Source organism: Microcaecilia unicolor, chromosome 2 (assembly GCF_901765095.1).
Source record: "Microcaecilia unicolor chromosome 2, aMicUni1.1, whole genome shotgun sequence".
NCBI lineage: Eukaryota > Metazoa > Chordata > Amphibia > Gymnophiona > Siphonopidae > Microcaecilia > Microcaecilia unicolor.
In genome coordinates, this window is record NC_044032.1 from 443,680,825 (window position 1) to 443,700,747 (window position 19,923).

At 48.3% G+C, this 19,923-nt stretch overlaps 1 protein-coding gene across 1 annotated transcript in view; it reads right to left on the reverse strand.

Moving 5' to 3' along the window:
• Positions 1-648: 648 nt before the first annotated feature.
• The window catches only part of TLX2 (T cell leukemia homeobox 2), an 87,466-nt gene continuing 68,191 nt past the window's right edge, over positions 649-19,923 (reverse strand). The window contains exon 3 of the mRNA XM_030192540.1: positions 649-865. Coding sequence (XP_030048400.1) covers positions 649-865 — 217 coding nt within the window. The remainder of the gene's footprint in view (positions 866-19,923) is intronic.

Genomic DNA, 19,923 nt, shown 5'->3' on the forward strand with positions numbered 1-19,923 from the left:
TTGTCAATACAAGTCAAGTAATAAATTAATTACTAAGGTTTTGCCACCATAAGGGAGGGATGGGGGTCACCCAGCTGAAGGATTGAGAGTTTGTATTTAGCATGGTATTGCCAATCTAGTCTAGTCCTCTAGATTGTGCCAAGTCACTGAGAGACAGACTTACAACATGCTCTGATTTGTCCATGAGGTGGCAGGCATCTTTCACTCTTCTCCATGAATCCAGTGATTTTTTTTGTGTTGAAGAAGACCACCAGAGAAAATGTCTAGATGGGTCTGAGCACAGCAGATAGAGCCAGTCAGAATACACAGCTCTTCTCATTCTTGGTCAAGTCAGGGTCTCCCAGTGTTTCATAACTTGCCTCTCTGACCTATGTAAGTCAGAAGGGCTAGACTTCCTGCCAAACAACTTCAGATCTTTTTCAGCTCATTAAGTCTATCTCTTACATGTTTTATTTCATAAACCTTAGCGACATTCCCTTTACACATGGTTCATGGCTTGTGTCATGTCTCTATACAGCGAGACGTAGGAGATAGCCAAGGGGAGAGGATTTCATCTCCATCTCCTTTACCGGGCCATCATTTACAATTCCCGTAGTGATTACTGTATTATTTTTATCTCTTGTGGGCTGTCCTGTATTTCATGGAACATCAAACAACGCTGGCCACATTAGAGACGTTGGTGACCTTGTTATCATCAGCCCAGGGCTGTAGATTTTGCAGAGCATAGAGGGAGGAGTTGTGCATGCAGAGTGGGTCTTGCTGCAAGGGCTGGCTCAGACTCTTCTGAAAGGCTTCCTGTTGTAAATGGATCATCAATCGGTTGGCCTGCTGCCTCTCTGATTCTCTCTCTTCGGCTGTCTGCCTCCTGTCACATACACAAAGAAAGAAAAAGCAAGGTTAATGTTCTAGCACTTCTGTTCAGTTGCATAGTCTGTTCTACTCTTATCCCTTTATCCCCCTGGTTCACCAGTACTGCTCCCAGTAAGTGGAGATGCAAGACCCAAGGGGAAGCAGAAAAGGCTCTTATGTCTGCTGTTAGGTTTTCATAGTTAAGAGAGCGGTAAGGATGAGCACACTGCACATGCTAAAATATTTTGGTCATTTTCAGAATTTTCAAAAATGTTCTTGATTTTTGGGCGGGCCCTTTTCAGTTGGTTTCACACATTTGGATTGATTAAAAATATATAATACACTTTAAAAATTTGAATGCATCCAAATTGAATGTGTGTTGATCTGTAAGTTAATGTGCCTTAAATCAACTTTAGTGCATTAATGTATTTTTTAAAGCACATTAGGTCCCGAGTTATGGAATTCTGTCCCGTCTCTCTTCAAGAAACAATCCTTTGCTCCAACATTTAAGGTAATGCTCAAGACTCACCTTTTTCTCTGAGACCTTTGGCTCTTGCTCTTCTTAATTATTTCCTCCCTTATGACCAAACTCCCTCTTCTTTCTATCCTTCCCTCCACCCTTTTTAATAATATCTTGTAAGCCGCATAGCTGCCTGTTGGCTCCCTTGTGGTATATCAAGCTTCATAAATATAAAAATAAATAAATAACTAATTCTCATCCTTAGAGGAGGGAGAACTGATAAAGGAAGAGGGGAATGGTAGAGAAGTCAAGGGGAAGATGAAGTAGGGGTAGCAGTAGACAGTCAATGCAGGGTAATAGATTGAAGACAGAATTGTCAACTAGCTCCAGAGTTTCAGAACAGGTTGATCCAATACTGGATTTGTTTCTAGAGACCTATAGTCCTGATTCCCTAAGAACAGGACTGAATTAGCTTGGCCAGAAAATCTGGATCCAGTTGATGCCCTAGTTATTAAAGAATGGTGGCAGAAAAAGGCTAGAGAGTGGAGAAGGAGCAGAAGGAATTAAGTGGGTCAGTAGGAAGATAGCTGGAATGAAATAAAGCAAGAGCACAAGCAAAGAAGGGTAAGAAGGAAGAAAGAGAAAGGTGTTAAGCAGCAGGAAAGAAGAAGTTCGATTCAGACTGGCAGTAGCTTCTAGCCTAACTATAAACCACCAGAAACACCATCATTAATCTCTCTAAAGAAGCCAACATCATATCCTGTTAACAAACAAAGCAACCCCCACCCCCCCCCCAACAAAAAAAAAAAGCAGTGTGGCATATTTTAGAGGTTTAAGCCTGCAATGTCGCTGATGCATACTGACTTGATGGCTAAAAATTAAAAAGGCAGAAAATCTGTGAAAAATTATTCTGTTGTATGGCAGTACCGTTTAAAGAAAAAACAATCTGGTGTTGAAATGAGTTATAAAATACATTAGCATCTGCGATAAATAATCTGCCTTCATATCAGTTGACCTCATCTAGAGAATAGTGGGTTCAGAGCAATTGTATAAACTATGCAGGAGTCCTGCCAAAGGCTCAGGGAGAATGGTGGGAGGCTCGCAGTTCCTGCAGTGCTAACCTCCCTCAGTAGGGGTCACACCAGATGAGAATGGTAGGAGTTCTCCCTGCTGTGCTACATTTATTTTCCCAGTATCATCATTTTTCTTATAAAACTGACGAGCCTCATTAAGAGCTCACATCATTCAGTGAACCTACACTCAGAGCTAATTCTGTTAAGAGTAATCCATTCAGATGCTTCTCTCATTAGGTGCTCATTAAACAATGCTTCCTTGTACCACCTGAGAAGGATGCATTAAAGCTGAAGGTTATTAGATATATCAATAACTTCCTACATCTGTCCAGTTGATTCCCCCATCTCTTCTTCTTCCTCATCTTGGCAAGCCTTGTTCAGAGCACACATGGAGAGGCAGAACTTGTCAACGTACTCAATGTGAGAAGCAAGCTTATTCCTCTCATCCCCAATTTCAATTGGAAGTATCATATAATGGATACTCAACTTTCCCTTTGTCCCATGCTTTCTCTGCCTCTCTGTCACAATACCCATTCATGGCAGGTCATCTGAGAGCGCAGAAGTTTTTCTCTCACTAATAAAACGTTTTCAGCATTGGTGGATCCTATCCAGAATCACCTGCATCTTAGAGATAGGAAGCTTCCCTCACTAAGGAGCCAAGCCAGGATTTTCTCACTTCTGAAACAAGGAGTTTTATTCCCCTCTCCATCCTGACTAAGGAATGCATGGTTTGAAGATCCATGGGGGTAAACTCAGGAGCAACATCAGCAAATATTTCTGCACAGAAAAGGTGGTGGCCTCTCAGAGGAAGCAAGAAATGCAAGAAAATCTGGGATACAAGTGTTATCGCCTATTATAATGGGGATTACTAATTAGAGGCATATTTTCAAAGCACTTTGGGAGGCTAAGTTCCATAGGTTTCTATGGAACTTTGGAAGGCTAAGTGCTTTGAAAATGAGACCGTAAGTGTTATCATGAGAGAACTCTCCAGAATTTTCTGAGGGGAGGGTTTCTCAGTTTATAGTTTCTCTCTTTCTATCTTTATATTTCCAGGTCTGGTCATGACAAGGCTCACAATTCTTCAAATAAAAGATTGGATTACCTCAGCTAGAAGTGTTCTGTAAAGGTGAGCCAGTTGATATTGTGTATCTGGATTTTCAGAAGGCGTTTGACAAAGTACCTCATGAAAGACTCCAGAGGAAATTGGAGAGTCATGGGATAGGAGGTAGTGTGCTATTGTGGATTAAAAACTGGTTAAAAGATAGAAAACGAAGGGTAGGGTTAAATAGTCAGTATTCTCAATGTAGTTAGTGGGGTTCCCCAGGGGTCTGTGCTGGGACCGCTGCTTTTTAACATATTTATAAATGACCAAGAGATGGGAGTAACTAGTGAGGTAATTAAATTTGCTGATGACACAAAGTTATTCAAAGTCGTTAAATCGCGGGAGGATTGTGAAAAATTACAAGTGGACCTCACGAGACTGGGCGTCTAAATGGCAGATAACGTTTAATGTGAGCAAGTGCAAAGTGATGCATGTGGGAAAGAGGAACCCGAATTATAGCTACGTCATGCAAGGTTCCATGTTAGGAGTCACAGACCGAGAAAGGGATCTAGGTGTCGTCGTTGATGATATCTTGAAACCTTCTGCTCAGTGTGCTGCTGCAGCTAAGAAAGCAAATAGAATATTAGATATTATTAGGAAAGGAATAGAAAACAAAAATGAGGGCGTTATAATGCATTTGTATCGCACCATGGTGCAACCACACCTCGAATACTGTGTTCAATTCTGGTCGCTGTATCACAAAAGAGAAATAGTGGAATTAGAAAAGGTGCAGAGAAGGGCGACTAAAATGATAAAGGAGATGGGACAACTTCCCTATGAGGAAAGGCTAAATTGGATAGGGCTCTTCAGCTTGGAGAAAAGGCGGCTGAGGGGAGACATGATAGAGGTCTATAAAATAATGAGTGGAGTGGAACAGGTATATGTGAAGTGTCTGTTTATGCTTTCCAAAAATACTAGGACTAGGGGACACGCAATGAAGCTACAATGTAGTAAATTTGAAACAAATTGGAGAAAATATTTCTTCACTCAACGTGTAATTAAACTCTGGAATTTGTTGCCAGAGAATGTGGTAAAGGCGGTTAGCTTAGCAGAGTTTTAAAAAGGTTTGGCTGGCTTCCTAAAGAAAAAGTCCATAGACCATTATTAAATGGACTTAGGGAAAATCCACTATTTCTGGGATAAGCAGTATAGAATGTTTTGTACTTTTTTGGGATCTTGCCAGGTATTTGTGACCTGGATTGGCCACTGTTGGAAACAGGATGCTGGACTTGATGGACCTTGGTCTTTCCCAATATGGCAATACATATGTACTTATGTGTATGCTGGGGCTTCAGTTCTTCCTTCCCTGGGCATCCTCACCCTCAGTCTGGCCCTGTCTTTTAAACTCCCAGGTATTGACTCCTCCCCTCATGGCTTACTTCCTTCTGAGGCAGGATCAGTGCTCTTAAGGTGGCCCAGACTAATTATAGAGGGACTTTTCTTAAGGGTGAGGAGCAATATTCTATAAACCCCATCACAAAAAGGATAGTGAACTTTCTAGAATCCAATTGGATGTAAGATCTGAGGCAATATGGTTTTACGAAAGGAAGATCATGCCAAATAAATCTGAATCTGATTGATTTCTTTGACCGGGAGACCCGAGAACTGGATCAAGGACATTTGCTGGATAAAATCTACATTTGATTTCAGCAAACCCTTTGATATATTTCCTCACAGGAGGCCTGTGAATAAACTGAGCAGCCTGAAGATGGGTCCCAAGGTGGTGAACTATATTAGAAATTGGTTGACTGACAGCTCACATAGGCTGGTGGTAAATGGAATTCACTCATAAGAAAGAAAGGTGAGCACAGGAGTGCTCCAAGAATTAGTCCTGGAACTGATTCTGTTCAATGTCTTTGTGAAGATTTGCAACAAACTAAGGGACTGAACAACGTTAGAATTGATCTACAAAAATGAGAAGTGTGTGCTAATTGTTGGCAATTAAGTTTTAATGTGAAGAAATGCAGAGTGATGCATTTTGGGTGCAGAAATCTAAAGAAGCTCTATGCAAGAAGAGAGAAGCTGAATGAACGGACCTTGGAGCAGTGACGTAGCAAGGGCGGGGCGGTGGGGACGGTCTGCCACAGGTGTCAGCGGGTGGGGGGGTGCTCCTTCGAAAGCCAACAGCTCTCGTCTCCTGCCACCCTGCCTTTTTTTTAAAAATCCATGCAGCGACGCAGGCAGCACCTCGCATCTGCCCTGCGTGTGCTGTGAAAGGAGAAAATCGCCTCGCTGGTGTCGGGCCTTCCCTCACTGTGTCCCGCCCTCTTCTGAGGTAACTTCCTATTTCCTCAAGGGTGGGACACAGCGAGGGAAGGCCTGACCTGAGGAAGGAGATTTTGGCCTCTGGAAGCTAAATGTATTAGTCCAATAAAATGGTATTATTTTATTTTCTGTATTTGTTTAATTTCTATTTGTTAATTTGTAAAGTGGTGATTCGTATTTGTTAGTTTTTTCAAATTTACATCTGTCTTTATATTTTGCACAGTACTAGGGGACATTTTCTGTTTCTGTGGTATTGCATTGTATGCAGTGTCTGGCATCAGGGGTTCAGTTTAATTTTTGTCTAAATAGAAAGTTTATGATTACTTATTCTCTAGTGGATTAGGTTGTATCTGTGTTTGTGAAAAAGACATGGCTTTCGGTTGGCATTGACTGTGCAGGATCGACAATCTGTACTAATCTGTCTGTTTTCGTTTTACAATAGGTGAATTGATGTTCTAGTGCTCACTGTAGTATTTAAGATGTTTTCCTGTTCCTTGTGTGACTAGTACAAATTACTGCTTATGGTATGGTAGAATTGCTCTATAGGTCCTGAGTGTTTTGTATTCTCGTATGCCTAGTACTGGATTTGGGGGGGGGGGGGGGGGGTTTAAAAAATGACTGGCCCCGGGTGTGAACTACCGCCACTGCCTTGGAGTGATAGTGTCAGAGGATCTCACAGTGGCAAAACAATGTGACAAAACAGTGGACAAACCCAGAAGGACACTAGGCTGCATAGACAGAGCATAACCAACAAAGAGGAGGTGTTAATGCCCCTGTACAAGTCATTAGTGAGACCTCATCTTTGGAGGCTGTTTCTTGCTAAGGATATAAAAAGATTTGAAGTGATTCAGAGGAAAACAACAACAATGGTATGAGATCTCCACCAGGAGATGAATGAGAAGAGACAAGACCCGCATATCTATACCCTAAACCAGGAGTTCTCAACCCAGTTCTCGGGACACACCCAGCCAGTCAGGTTTTCAGGATACCCAAATGAATATGCATGAGATAGATCTGCATACAATGGGCATAGTGTATTCAAATTTACCTCATGCATATTCATTGTGGATATCTTGAAAACCTGATGGGACTAGGTGTGTCTCAAGGACTAGACAAGCACATACTTCAAATGGAGTGGTTTAATCAGTGGTGTGCTGGAGCCAACTCGCACCAGCTCACAAGAGCTGGTTGTTAATTTTTTAAAGATCTTGCAAGCCTGTTGTTCAGCACGGCGAGCTGACTCCGGTAAACGAGGTAAGCATGGCAGTAAGGCGCCACAAGCCATGCTTACCCCGTTTACCTCACCTCCCACCACTGCCCTCGTTTGCCTGCATTGCCCTCATTTGCCTGCGCCACCCAGCGATTCTCCTCTCTCCCCTGATTACCTCCGTCGAAGCGGCCATGTCATTGAAAGTCCTGCCCGTCTCTAGCCTTCCCTTCGTGAGTTTGTTCCCTCAGAGTCCCGCCTTCTGACATAATTTCCTTTTTCTGCGAGGGCGGGACTCTGAGGGAACGAACTTGAAGGGAAGGCTAAAGATGGGCAGGGCTTTCAATAATGCGGTCACTTCGATGGAGGTAATCAGGGGAGAGAGGAGAATCGCTGGGTATGGGTGTCTGGAGGGGGCAGGGGAGAGAAGAGAATCGCTGGGTATGGGTGGCTGGAGGGGGGGCAGGGGAGAGAAGAGAATCGCTGGGTATGGGTGGCTGGAGGAGGGGCAGGAGAGAAGACAATCGCTGGGTATGGGTGGCTGGAGGGTGGACAGGGAAGAGAAGAGAATCGCTGGGTATGGATGGATAGAGGGGGCAGGGAAAAGAAGAGAATCACTGGGTATGGATGGATGGATAGAGGGGGCAGGGGAGAGAAAAGAATTGCTGGGTATGGATGGATAGAGGGGCAGGGGAGAGAAGAGAATCGCTGGGTATGGATAGATGGAGGAGGCAGGGGAGAGGAGAGTTGCTGGATATGGATGGAGGGAGGGAAGGGGAGAGGAGAGTTGCTGGACATGGGTGGATGGAGGGGAAGGGAGAGGAGAGTTGCTGGACATGGGTGGATAGAGGGGAGGGGAGAGGAGAGTTGCTGGACATGGGTGGATGGAGGAGAGGGCAGGGGGTAGAGGAGGGTTGCTGGACATGGATTGATGGAGGGCAGGGCAGGGGAGAGGAGGGTTGCTGGACATGGATGGAGGAGAGGGAAGGGAGAGAGAAGAAATGCTGGACATGGATGGAGGGGAGGGAAGAGTGAGGAAGGCGATGAGATGAGGGAAAAGGAAGAGAGGAGAAAAACTGCACTTGGATGATGAAAATAGGCAGAAGCTGGATCCCCTGGACAGTCAAGTCTGCGGAGGACCCAGCTTTTACGTAGAGATGTAGGGCAAGAAATGAAGAAGAAAGGCGGAAAGTAAAGAAATAAATGGAAAGGAAGCCCTGGAAACGGAGTTAAGAGGACAGATAGCAGCAGAATCGGATACTGGCCCAGCATGATCAGAAAAACAAAGTCACCAGACAACAAAAGTAGAAAAAAATCATTTTATTTTCATTATAGTGTTTGGAATATGTCCACTTTGAGAATCAGGTGCTCAACATTAAAAGTTTATTTATTTATTTATTTTATTTATTGCATATGTATCCCACATTTTCCCACCTATTTGCAGTCTCATTTTATCCCATATTAAACATGAATTAGATTGGAACCTGGGATCATTTAATTTTTTTTTCCTGGAGTAATGCGTTGCCCCCCCCCCCCCCCCCAGGCTCTCTCCCCTGCTATAGCCAGTTGTGCAATTTGTGGGGGCCGCAGAAGTGGACAGGGGGGGCGCAGAGGTGGATGGGGGGGGGGGGGGTTGCAGAGGTGGACCAGGGAAGGAGCCCCTGTTGTTAAACATTTACCAGCACAACACTGGGTTTAATGCTTAGAGCTGGAAAGCTGCCAAGTTAGCCAGTTCCAGGAGGGAAATTTTAGCCATCCTAGATTTCTGTCAGCCCTATCCTGGTGCATTATGAGACTTGCAGCATTGACAATAGGTAGAGAATACAAATAGCACACTGAACTGGGATATAAGTTCAAAAACAGTACAGGCCAAAAAGCCTCCTTCCTGGTAACCGGGTAACTTGACAGCTCTGGAGCAGTGAGCTGAAAACCAGGGAAGTTGGCCAAGTCATTTTCATCCTCCGTTGCCTATGGTACAAAACAGAGCTATCAAGGATGGACTGCTTCAAAAAGTGAGATTTATGGGTGATATGACTGAGGTGAGAAAAGCTTCACAAAGGAAGAAGCAAAAGAAAATAATATTTAGCTTTCTTTGGTGCTTCTGAAAGGATATGGACAGAGTGGAGGCAGTATTAGGGCAGTTTTCAAAGGAATTTGCCCAGGTAACTAAATAGCTGGGTGAATTCCCCAGGCTGACAATTTCCTTTCACTTGGTATGTGCACAGATACCTTTGTACCACTGGATTTGTCCACTTCAGCTCAAATTTTTTTACAGGAAACTCTATTTATGTGAGATTTTTTTTAACTTCTCCTTTTCCTTCTCTGTCCCTTTTGTCCCATAACTAATAAACGATAAATAAACAATTCACCCCACCAGAGACACAGAAAGATGCAGACACATATACTCTCACTCCTTCAGACGTAGTTAGGTAGGGCCACAGGGGCCTGGGCCCCCCAAATTTGTTCTGGACCCCTAGTTCACTGGTAGGGGTCTCCAACTCCTGCCAGCTGAAGGCTTCGTCCAGTGCTGGTCTGCGGTGGCATCGTCACATTGCCTGCTCTGCTCTCTCTTCCCCTCACGTCGGGCATGCTGGATGTGAGGGGAAGAGAGAGCAGGGCAGGCAATGCGGCAGGGGACCCCCGTCAGCCAAGGTATTTGTGGCAGCGCTGAGTGGCGGAGTGGGGGTGGTCAGGCGAGGCAAAGGAGGGGGGCGGCAGCGGCGGAGGGGCGGTGACCAAAATGTGCCCGCCCCCCAACTTGAGCTCTGGCCCCCTGCCACCTCGAGGTCTGGCTACGCCCCTGCTTCAGACACATTTATTATTATATATTTTTTTAAATAAACCACCTTCAACATGTGCACACATCCACATGATCAGGGTCTCATTCTTTCGATATACACACATGCATATGAACATGCATGTTCTTTCACTCTTCAAGCACACAACTACACTATACACACACACTGTCACTTTTAAGATAGATAGGAACATAAGAATAACCATACTGAGTCAGACCAATGGTCTATCTTGCCCAGTATCCTGTTTCCTACAGTGACCAATCCAGGTCACAATTACCTGGCAGAAACCCAAATAGTAGCAACATTCCATGCTACAAATCCCAGGACAAGTAGTGGCTTCCCCCATGTCTATCTCAATAACAGACAATAGACTTTTCTTCCAGGAACCTGTCCAAAACCTTTTTAAACCCAGATATGCTAAACGCTGTTACCTTCTCCTCAAGCAATGAGTTCCAGACCTTAACTATTCACTGATTGAAAAACAATTCCTCCTATTTATGTTTAAAGTATTTCAATGTAACTTCATTCACTGATTCCCAGTCTTTGAACTTTTTGAAAGAGTAAAAAATGGATTCACTTCTACTTCTTTTACACCACTCAGGATTTTGTAGACCTCAATCATATCTCCCCTCAGCAGTCTCTTTTCCAAGCTGAAGAGCTCTAACCTTTTTAGCCTTTCCTCATATGAGAGGAGTTCCATCCCCTTTATCATTTTCTAATTCCGCTATATATTTTTTGAGATATGGTGACCAGAACTGAATGCAATATTCAAGGTGAGGTCACACCATGGAGCGATACAGAGGTATTATAGTATTCTTTTTCTTATTTACCATCCCTTTCCTAATAATTCCTAGCATCGTTTTGCTTTTCTGGCCACCGCCGCACACTGGGCAGAAGATTTCAGTGTATTGTCCACAATGACACCTAGATCTTTTTCTTGAGTGCTGACCCCCAAGGTGGATCCTGGCATCAAGTAACTATGATTCAGATTATTCTTCCCAATGTGCACACAGACAGACTCTCTCTCTTCTGATGCTGTGGCATTCTAGTGACCATTCAGTCTGTACCCCCCCAAGCAGCTCTACCCATCATTGTAGAAAATTCTTGCATTTGCTGCCAGCTCTTTATCTCAAACACAATTCACTCCCACTGCTGAATGGATTAGCGAAAACTTCAGCAGTGCATCTTGTCAGCAAATTCACACTGTTGCAAGACTTGACTGCAGCCACCTAGTCATCTGTTCTCAAAAAAATGTAATGAAATCTTCCACTCTTTTCTTGCTGGCCCACTGGATAGCTCGAAAACATTCAGTGGCAGATCTGAGATGGTGGATAGTTGATCATATAGAAGTGGGGAGGGAAGGGAGGGCGGTTCAGTTGATGTACTTATAAACTATAGAGAGAAGCAGATTATCTTTAAACTGAGAACAGTTACATCGAGAGGGTTGAATCTTGATTTGGATTGGATGTCATTGATCTAAACCAGTCAGGGATCTGAGGCTGGATGACGTAGTTTCAGGGAAGTAGCATATAAGATAACCAAAAAACACTATCGCGATCTTGGCAGGTATAATCCCTATTATTAAGAGCTAAACTGGCACTAGAGGCAACTGTAAAAAAATTTTTACTGTTTGAGAATGGAAAGTTAATGTACATTTTCTCACACAGTGTTTTTATTCTTTAGGGGATGGTCTTTGAGACAGTCCTTATGAAACGTGGTCATGTCTGGACATTGTGTCCTCCATCTAACATGGCTCTACATAAATGCCTAACATGAGCATGAGTTATATATATATAAGTATGGAAGATTGGAAGATTAGAAGATTTCATTAAAACTGATGACGAAGTGAGTGCAGTCAAGCCTTGCACCCCTGAGGTTTCAGTGGGAGTGAATTGTGTTTGTTCTATTATTGGTGTGAAAAAGGTGTGAGCAAAATCTAAATAAATAAAATTGTATCCCACTGGAAAACCTATTTGAGGAGAGATTATGTGAGCTCTTTATCTCAGCCTGCAGCTGTTGCCCCCTCAAATATTTCCCCAATCCTCTTGCATTCCCATCCCTTCTCAATAACCACCCTCCACTCAGGATCCTCACTGGTTCTGTTGGCTGTCGACAGCACTTGCAGCAGTTCACCTCCTCCTTCCTGTGACTAGAGCAACCCTTCCATTGGTTGGATCCTACCACAGTCTTTGTGACCTGAATTGGCCACTGTTGGAAGCAGGATACTGGGCTAGATGGACCGTGGTCTGATCCAGTATGGCCATTCTTATGTTCTTATTGATCAAGGGGTTGAAGTTGTCTTTCTTCATCAGCAATTCTGTCTTTCTATCAGTAGAGGGTGCCATTACAACACAGCAGTATTAAATTTAAAGACTGGTAAAGCCTTAGGAAAATAAAAATCTGTGGGTTCATCAGACTAGTCTGATAAGCCGTTTTTAAAACTATACTTGTGGCAAAACTCTGTTCCCCCAACCCTCAGGAACCTTTTAAGTCCTTTACTTCTTCACCAACCGGAAGTTGCGTCAGAGGGGCCTGCGTAAGCAGCGAGTATGAGTTGCTGATCATTGCCAGTGAAAAACTGAAGGATTTAAAAGATACCAGGGGTTGGGGGAGTGGAGTTAAAAGATTCCTGATCGCCTGGGGGGGCGGGAAAAGGGATAGATACTGGGAGTCTTCAGCTGGCAGGGCTTAAGAATCCCAATGAGCCACATTACAGCTGTGCTGCTACTGGTTGGACCTGAGTTCAAAGTAAGTGGGCCAGTGCTCAACTAGGCCCACACATGGCTAGGCCTCTGGGAGGTGGTGAGGGGCAGGTTCCAGTAGCTCCCAGTGGCAGAAGGAGCTAAGCACTCCATACTCCCAGAGCTGCCAAGGGGTCCTAATTTTTGAGAGAGAACTTTTAGGACACATCCCCAGCCTCACCCACTCCACCCCCCCCCCCCCCCCCCCTCAGGCACACCTCAATTCCACAACTGCAACACCAGCAAGACACCTACCCCTCTGGCAGAACCACACACCTTAATAAAGCATCACCTCCTGCTGCTGCGTCTTGCAATAAGAGCTGTGAGATTTTACAGCTCTTATGGTAAGACTAGTCCTGAGACAGCAGGAGATGACATGTTATTAAGACATCTCCTGCTGCTTGAGGGGGAGTTCTTCCCATACAGTTCAAACTCCTCTTATTGACTTACAAGTGCATTCACTCTGCATCTCCTCAGTACCTCTCCACTCTCATCTCTCCCTACATTCTTCCCCGGGAACTCCTTTCACTGGGTAAATCTTTCTTAACAGCACCCTTCTCCTCCACTGCTAACTCCAGACTCCGTTCCTTTTATCTTGCTGCACCACATGCTTGGAATAGACTTCCTGAGCCGGTATGTCAAGCTCCATCTCTGGCCGTCTTCAAATCTAAGCAAAAAGCCCACCTTTTTTTATGCTGCTTTTAACTCCTAACCCTTATTCATTTGTTCTGAACCCTTATTTTATCATCCTCACCCTTATTTATTTTTATTTTTTTTGTTACATTTGTACCCCGCGTTTTCCCACTCATGGCAGGCTCAATGCGGCTTACATATTGTATACAGGTACTTATTTGTACCTGGGGCAATGGAGGGTTAAATGACTTGCCCAGAGTCACAAGGAGCTGCCTGTTCCTGAAGTGGAAATCGAACTCAGTTCCTCAGTTCCCCAGGACCAAAGTCCACCACCCTAACCACTAGGCCACTCCTCCACTTATCTCTTGTTTGTCCTGTTTGTCTGTCCTAATTAGATTGTAAGCTCTGTCGAGCAGGGACTGTCTCTTCATGTTCAAGTGTACAGCGCTGCGTACGTCTAGTAGTGCTATAGAAATGATAAGTAGTAGTAGAGTTCTTGGTTCACCAGCTGGAATATGGGAGATGACCTAAGGAAATGGGAGTCTCTTGCCTAGAATGGTAAGATAGTGCGGGTGTCCTGTTTCTATTGGTGAGCCCTTAGGTTCCCTAAGGCCCCGCAAGGCCCCAGAGGACAGCCGAGCACCCTGAATCTTCACCCGCGGCGACCGCCGTTCACCGAGGGTTGAGCCCTCAGCTGCAGGCGGCCAGCAGGACTGCTGGAACCGCGGGGTGACGGCTGACCTGGCTGGTAGTCAGTAACGCAGTCTTTAAGGGAGGACTAGCAAGGGCGGCTAGCACTCCGAGAGGGAAAAGCACTGTCTCAGAATGAGGGCTAGCGGACGGCTAGCCCAAGCACAGTCTCTGGAGGATAGCTGGCAAGGGCGGCCAGCAAGTAGCACAGTCTCTGGAGGATAGCTGGCAAGGGCGGCCAGCAAGTAGCACAGTCTTTGGAAGAGGGCTAGCAGGACGGCTAGCCAAAGACACAATCTCTGAAGGAGAGGCTAGCAGGACGGCTAGCCAAAAGTACAGTCTCTGTAGGAGGGCTAGCAGGACGGCTAGCAAAAGTCACAGTCTCTGAAGGAGGGCTAGCAGGACGGCTAGCCGAAGGCACAATCTCTGAAGGAGGGGCTAGCAGGACGGCTAGCCAAAAGCACAATCTCCGCAGGAGGGCTAGCAGGACAGCTAGCAAAAGTCACAGTCTCTGGAGGAGGGCTAGCAGGCCGGCTAGCCGAAGGCACAATCTCTGAAGGAGGGGCTATCAGGACGGCTAGCCAAAAGCACAATCTCCGCAGGAGGGCTAGCGGGACAGCTAGCAAAAGTCACAGTCTCTGGAGGAGGGCTAGCAGGACGGCTAGCCAAAAGCACAATCTCCGCAGGAGGGCTAGCAGGACAGCTAGCAAAAGTCATAGTCTCTGGAGGAGGGCTAGCAGGACAGCTAGCAAGTTAGCACAGGGAACCACTGTGATGGCTTCAGCAACCAACGAACCGGAAGCAGTGAGTTCCCCTGTCTCCAGGTTTAAATATCACGCCGTCCCGCCCCCTCCCCGGGAGAGGAACCAACCAACCCGACCCCAGGAGGCAATGGGCCTCGGGATTGGTCGGCCCGCTCTCCAGGCGGGGCCTCCGGACCGGCGCACCAATCCCGCGTGAGATGGGCGGAGCCTGTGCGCTGGTCCGCCCTTGGAGGCGTCGATGCTGGCGCCGCCATCTTCGTTGGCGCAACGCCCCGCTCTCCGAGGCCGGCGCTCGCTCTAGCGGGTCGCCGGTCCCCGCGACCGCGTCGGTCTTCCCGGAGGTCCCCCCTCGCCACCCCGGGCGTCGCGGGAGTCGCTGAACAGCGCCCCCTCCACCTGGAGCACAGGTAGGACCGGGGAACGGGACAGTATCCTCCCCGGATGCCCCCTTTCCCCCGGGGCCGGGTTTAGACGGAAACCGGGCGTGGAAAGCTCTGATCAGGTCTGGCGCATGGACGTTCGCCGCAGGCTTCCAGGAGTTGTCTTCGGGACCAAAATGCTTCCAGGATAACAAATAATACAGCCTTCCCCGCCGCTTCTTTGAATCTAGCACCTCCTCCACTTCATACTCCGGATCAGGACTAACCTCAAGAGCTTCATCCTCGTGTTGGTGAGGGTGCCATCGGGACCCACGAAATTTCTTCAATAAGGAAATGTGGAAGGCGTTGTGTACCCGTAGGGTCCTCGGTAACCGCAACTGGTACGTTACTGTTCCAATTCGTGCTTGGATAGCAAAAGGTCCAATGTACCGAGGTCCCAACCTCAGGGAGGGCACCCGGAGTCTCAGGTACCTTGTGCTTAACCATACCTTCTGCCCCGGCTGGAACACTGGGGCGGGTCGCCGGCGGCGATCTGTAAAGACTTTATATTTGGCAGCTGTTTTTTGTAGTTGTTCCCGGGCCATCTCCCAGACCTTCTGCAGATCTGCTAGAGTTTGGTTCCCCACGGGGGTTAGAGCTGTAGAAGGGAACGGGGCTGGAAGCCGAGGATGTCGTCCGTATACCAAGAAGAACGGAGAGTGTCCTGAGGATGAGTGGTCACTCTGGTTATATGCAAACTCGGCCCATGGAAGCAGAGAGGCCCAGTTATCTTGACGTTTGTTGACAAATGCCCGCAAGAATCCTTTCAATGTTTGGTTAATCCTTTCGACCATGCCGTTGGTTTGGGGGTGGTAGGCGGATGAAAAGTGAGTCTCTACCCCCAAAGCCGTGCACAAGGCTCTCCAGAAGCGTGAGGTGAATTGGGGTCCTCGGTCACTGACGATCCGAATGGGCAGCCCATGTAACCGAAAAATGTGTTGAATGAAGTACTGTGCTAAAGATGCCGCCGATGGAAGGCTTGGTAATGGAACAAAATGAGCCATTTTGGAGAAACGGTCCACCACCACCCAAATCACGGTGTGACCCCGGGAGCTGGGGAGGTCGGTGATAAAATCCATGGATAACTCCGTCCAGGGGGCGGTCGGTACGGACAGTGGTTGCAGGTCCCCCACGGGAGGCCCAACTAGTGGCTTAGTCCGTGCACACACAGGGCACGTAGTAACGAATTGGAGAATATCCCGCCTCATATGAGGCCATTGATACTGTCTAGCAATGAACCGGAGGGTCTTTTGATACCCGAAATGCCCGGCCCATCTAGATGAATGTCCCCATTGCATTATTCTTTCTCGGTCGGCGGCCGGCACTAACTCCTTTGTCGGCGCGACCTCCCCCGTAGCCGCACTGAGACATGCCGGATTTAACATAGGGTGGACCTCCTTGGTCTCCTCAGGAACCTCAAATGCTCGGGAGAGAGAGTCTGCCGGGGTATTCTGAGTAGCCGCCCGAAACACTAACTGAAAGTGAAATCTGGCAAAAAATAACGACCATCGGGCCTGTCGGGGATTTAACCGCTGAGCCTCTTGAAGATACAGGAGATTCTTGTGATCAGTGATCACCGTAAATCGGTGTTCCGCTCCCTCCAGCAGATGCCTCCATTCCTGCAGGGCTAGTTTCAATGCCAAGAGTTCTCTATCCCCTACCGTATAATTACGTTCTGCCGTGGAGAATTTACACGAGAAGAAGGAGCAAGGTTGACGCCGGCCTTCGGGGTTGACTTGAGAGATGACTGCCCCGGCCCCTAAGGCGGACGCGTCCACTTCCACAATAAAAGGTTTCTCGGGATCTGGAGCCAACAGGATGGACGCTGAATTGAACGCCTCCTTTACCTGACGAAAGGCCGCTTGCGCCTCTAGCGGCCAATCCCGGACTTTCGCGTTCTTTTTGGTGAGCGCCGTCAGCGGAGCTGTCAGTTGAGAATACTGAGGGATAAACTGGCGATAATAGTTCGCGAATCCCAGGAAACGTTGTAGTGCTTTCAATCCCAGCGGTTGTGGCCACTCCCGAATTGCACGGAGTTTGTCCGGCTCCATCTGTAGCCCCCCGGGTAACAGAATGTGTCCTAAAAAGGGTAGCGACCGCTGATGAAAGGCGCACTTACTGAGTTTAGCGAATAGACGGGCTTGTCGTAACCGTTGCAGCACTGCGCGGACGTGGCCCGTATGCTCAGCGGGGTCTTTGGAAAAAACCAGGATGTCGTCCAGGTATACAATCACCGTGGAGTTCAGCAAATCCTCAAGCACATAGTTGATAAGTCGCTGAAACACCGCAGGGGCATTACATAGGCCGAACGGCATCACCCAGTACTCGAAATGTCCCTCGTGGGTGTTGAAGGCCGTCTTCCATTCGTCCCCTTGCCGGATTCGAACTAAATTGTAGGCCCCCCGCAAGTCCAACTTAGTAAACATCTGGGCTCCTTGCAGCCTGTCAAAGAGTTCGGGAATGAGCGGTAGAGGAAAGTGATCCTTCACTGTGATGGCATTTAACCCTCGATAGTCAATACAGGGCCTCAAGGATCCATCCTTCTTGGTGACAAAAAAGAATCCCGCCCCGGCAGGGGACGTAGAGGGCCGGATGAACCCTCTCCGCAGGTTCTCCTGGATGTATTCCTGCATTACCTTGGACTCTCCCCGGGATAGGGTATACAGTCGACCCTGAGGTGGCATGGTATCTGCCATCAGATTAATGGCACAGTCGAAGGACCGATGAGGCGGTAGCACCTCCGCTTCCCTTGGACTAAACACATCTGCAAAGTCTCTATAATCCATAGGCAGGGAGCCCAGCTCTACCCGTCCCCCACCGGGCACAATATTTAATGCAGGGCAGCTGCCGGTCCGGCCCTTACAACAGTTCTCCCGACAGGAACTACCCCAAGCCTGGATACTTCCCCCGGTCCAGTCAATAACAGGACTGTGACACCGTAGCCACGGCAATCCTAGGACCACTGGGTGAATGGTCCGGGATAGTACCAGGAATTGAACTTCTACCCGGTGATCCTCCCCCACCTGCAATCCCAAAAAGGGGGTGATCTCTGTGACCGGCTGCGGTAGAGTAGTTCCCTGGATGGAGGTTATTTGCAGCGCCGGCCTCCGCGGGAGCGTAGGCCAGCCCATTTGTTGCAGCAGTTCGTGCCCGATGAAGTTACCCCCTGACCCAGAGTCCACCAGGGCTCGGGTCTGGATCGTGGTCTCGTGCCATCGTAACATTACCGGCAGTGTTATCAGGGAGTCCGGTAGGGGAGCGGAGTGCCCCAAGACCCCTCCCCTCAAGGTGCCTTGGGGGAGGCGTTTCCCGCCCGGGCGGGACAGGTCCAGATGAAATGTCCAGCCTCACCACAATAGAGGCATAATCCGTTCGACAAGCGTTTCTTCCTGTCGGAGGGAGCCAGCCCGTTGACGGCCCATTACCATCGGCTCCTCCCCATTCTCCTTGGAGTCCCGGTTCCCACGGCGAGGAGACGGCCCTTTGCCCATCCGGGACGTCCCCCGCGCCCACTTTTGCCACTCCGCCCGGGCTCTAGCTCGCTCCTGGAACCGGGTATCTACTCGTATACAGAGCGAAATCAGGGCATCCAATTGTCCTGGGACCTCTCGTCCTGCCAATTCGTCCTTGATCCGTTCTTGTAACCCTTCCATAAAAATGGCCATCAAGGACTCCGGATTCCAACGCAGCTCCGTGGCTAAGGTCCGAAAGTGAATGGCATAATCGGCCACCGTCCCTTCACCCTGATGGATCCGCAGCAGTTCCGACACCACGGAAGATGGTCTGCCAGGAAGATCGAACACCATCCGGAACCGGCGCTGAAATTCACTGTAGTCATCCAAGATGGGGTCCTGTTGTTCATTTAGTGGGGCCACCCAGGCCAGGGCTTTCCCTTCACAGAGGCCCATAATGTAGCCCACTTTACTTTGGTCTGAAGCAAATGCCTCCGGTTGCATCCGGAAGGCCAGGTTGCACTGGTTGAGGAACCCCCGACAACCTCCGGGGGCCCCATCATATCGTGCCGGTTCAGGGAACCGAGGTCCCGTGCGGAACCCTCCCAAACGGGGAGCTGCTGCGGCCCCCTGGACCGCAGCGGCCTGGTTCTGTACCTGAAGCGTTGAAAGTTGAGAGCATACGTTCTGGAGCGCCCCGGACAGGGCGTTCAGCTGCTCCTGCTGCTGCTGAAGTACCTTGGCCAGGTCCCGTAGATCAGGCTGCGTCGGCGAGCTCATGGCTTCCGGTTCCTGTCCTGTTTCTATTGGTGAGCCCTTAGGTTCCCTAAGGCCCCGCAAGGCCCCAGAGGACAGCCGAGCACCCCGAATCTTCACCCGCGGCGACCGCCGTTCACCGAGGGTTGAGCCCTCAGCTGCAGGCGGCCAGCAGGACTGCTGGAACCGCGGGGTGACGGCTGACCTGGCTGGTAGTCAGTAACGCAGTCTTTAAGGGAGGACTAGCAAGGGCGGCTAGCACTCCGAGAGGGAAAAGCACTGTCTCAGAATGAGGGCTAGCGGACGGCTAGCCCAAGCACAGTCTCTGGAGGATAGCTGGCAAGGGCGGCCAGCAAGTAGCACAGTCTCTGGAGGATAGCTGGCAAGGGCGGCCAGCAAGTAGCACAGTCTTTGGAAGAGGGCTAGCAGGACGGCTAGCCAAAGACACAATCTCTGAAGGAGAGGCTAGCAGGACGGCTAGCCAAAAGTACAGTCTCTGTAGGAGGGCTAGCAGGACGGCTAGCAAAAGTCACAGTCTCTGAAGGAGGGCTAGCAGGACGGCTAGCCGAAGGCACAATCTCTGAAGGAGGGGCTAGCAGGACGGCTAGCCAAAGCACAATCTCCGCAGGAGGGCTAGCAGGACAGCTAGCAAAAGTCACAGTCTCTGGAGGAGGGCTAGCAGGACGGCTAGCCGAAGGCACAATCTCTGAAGGA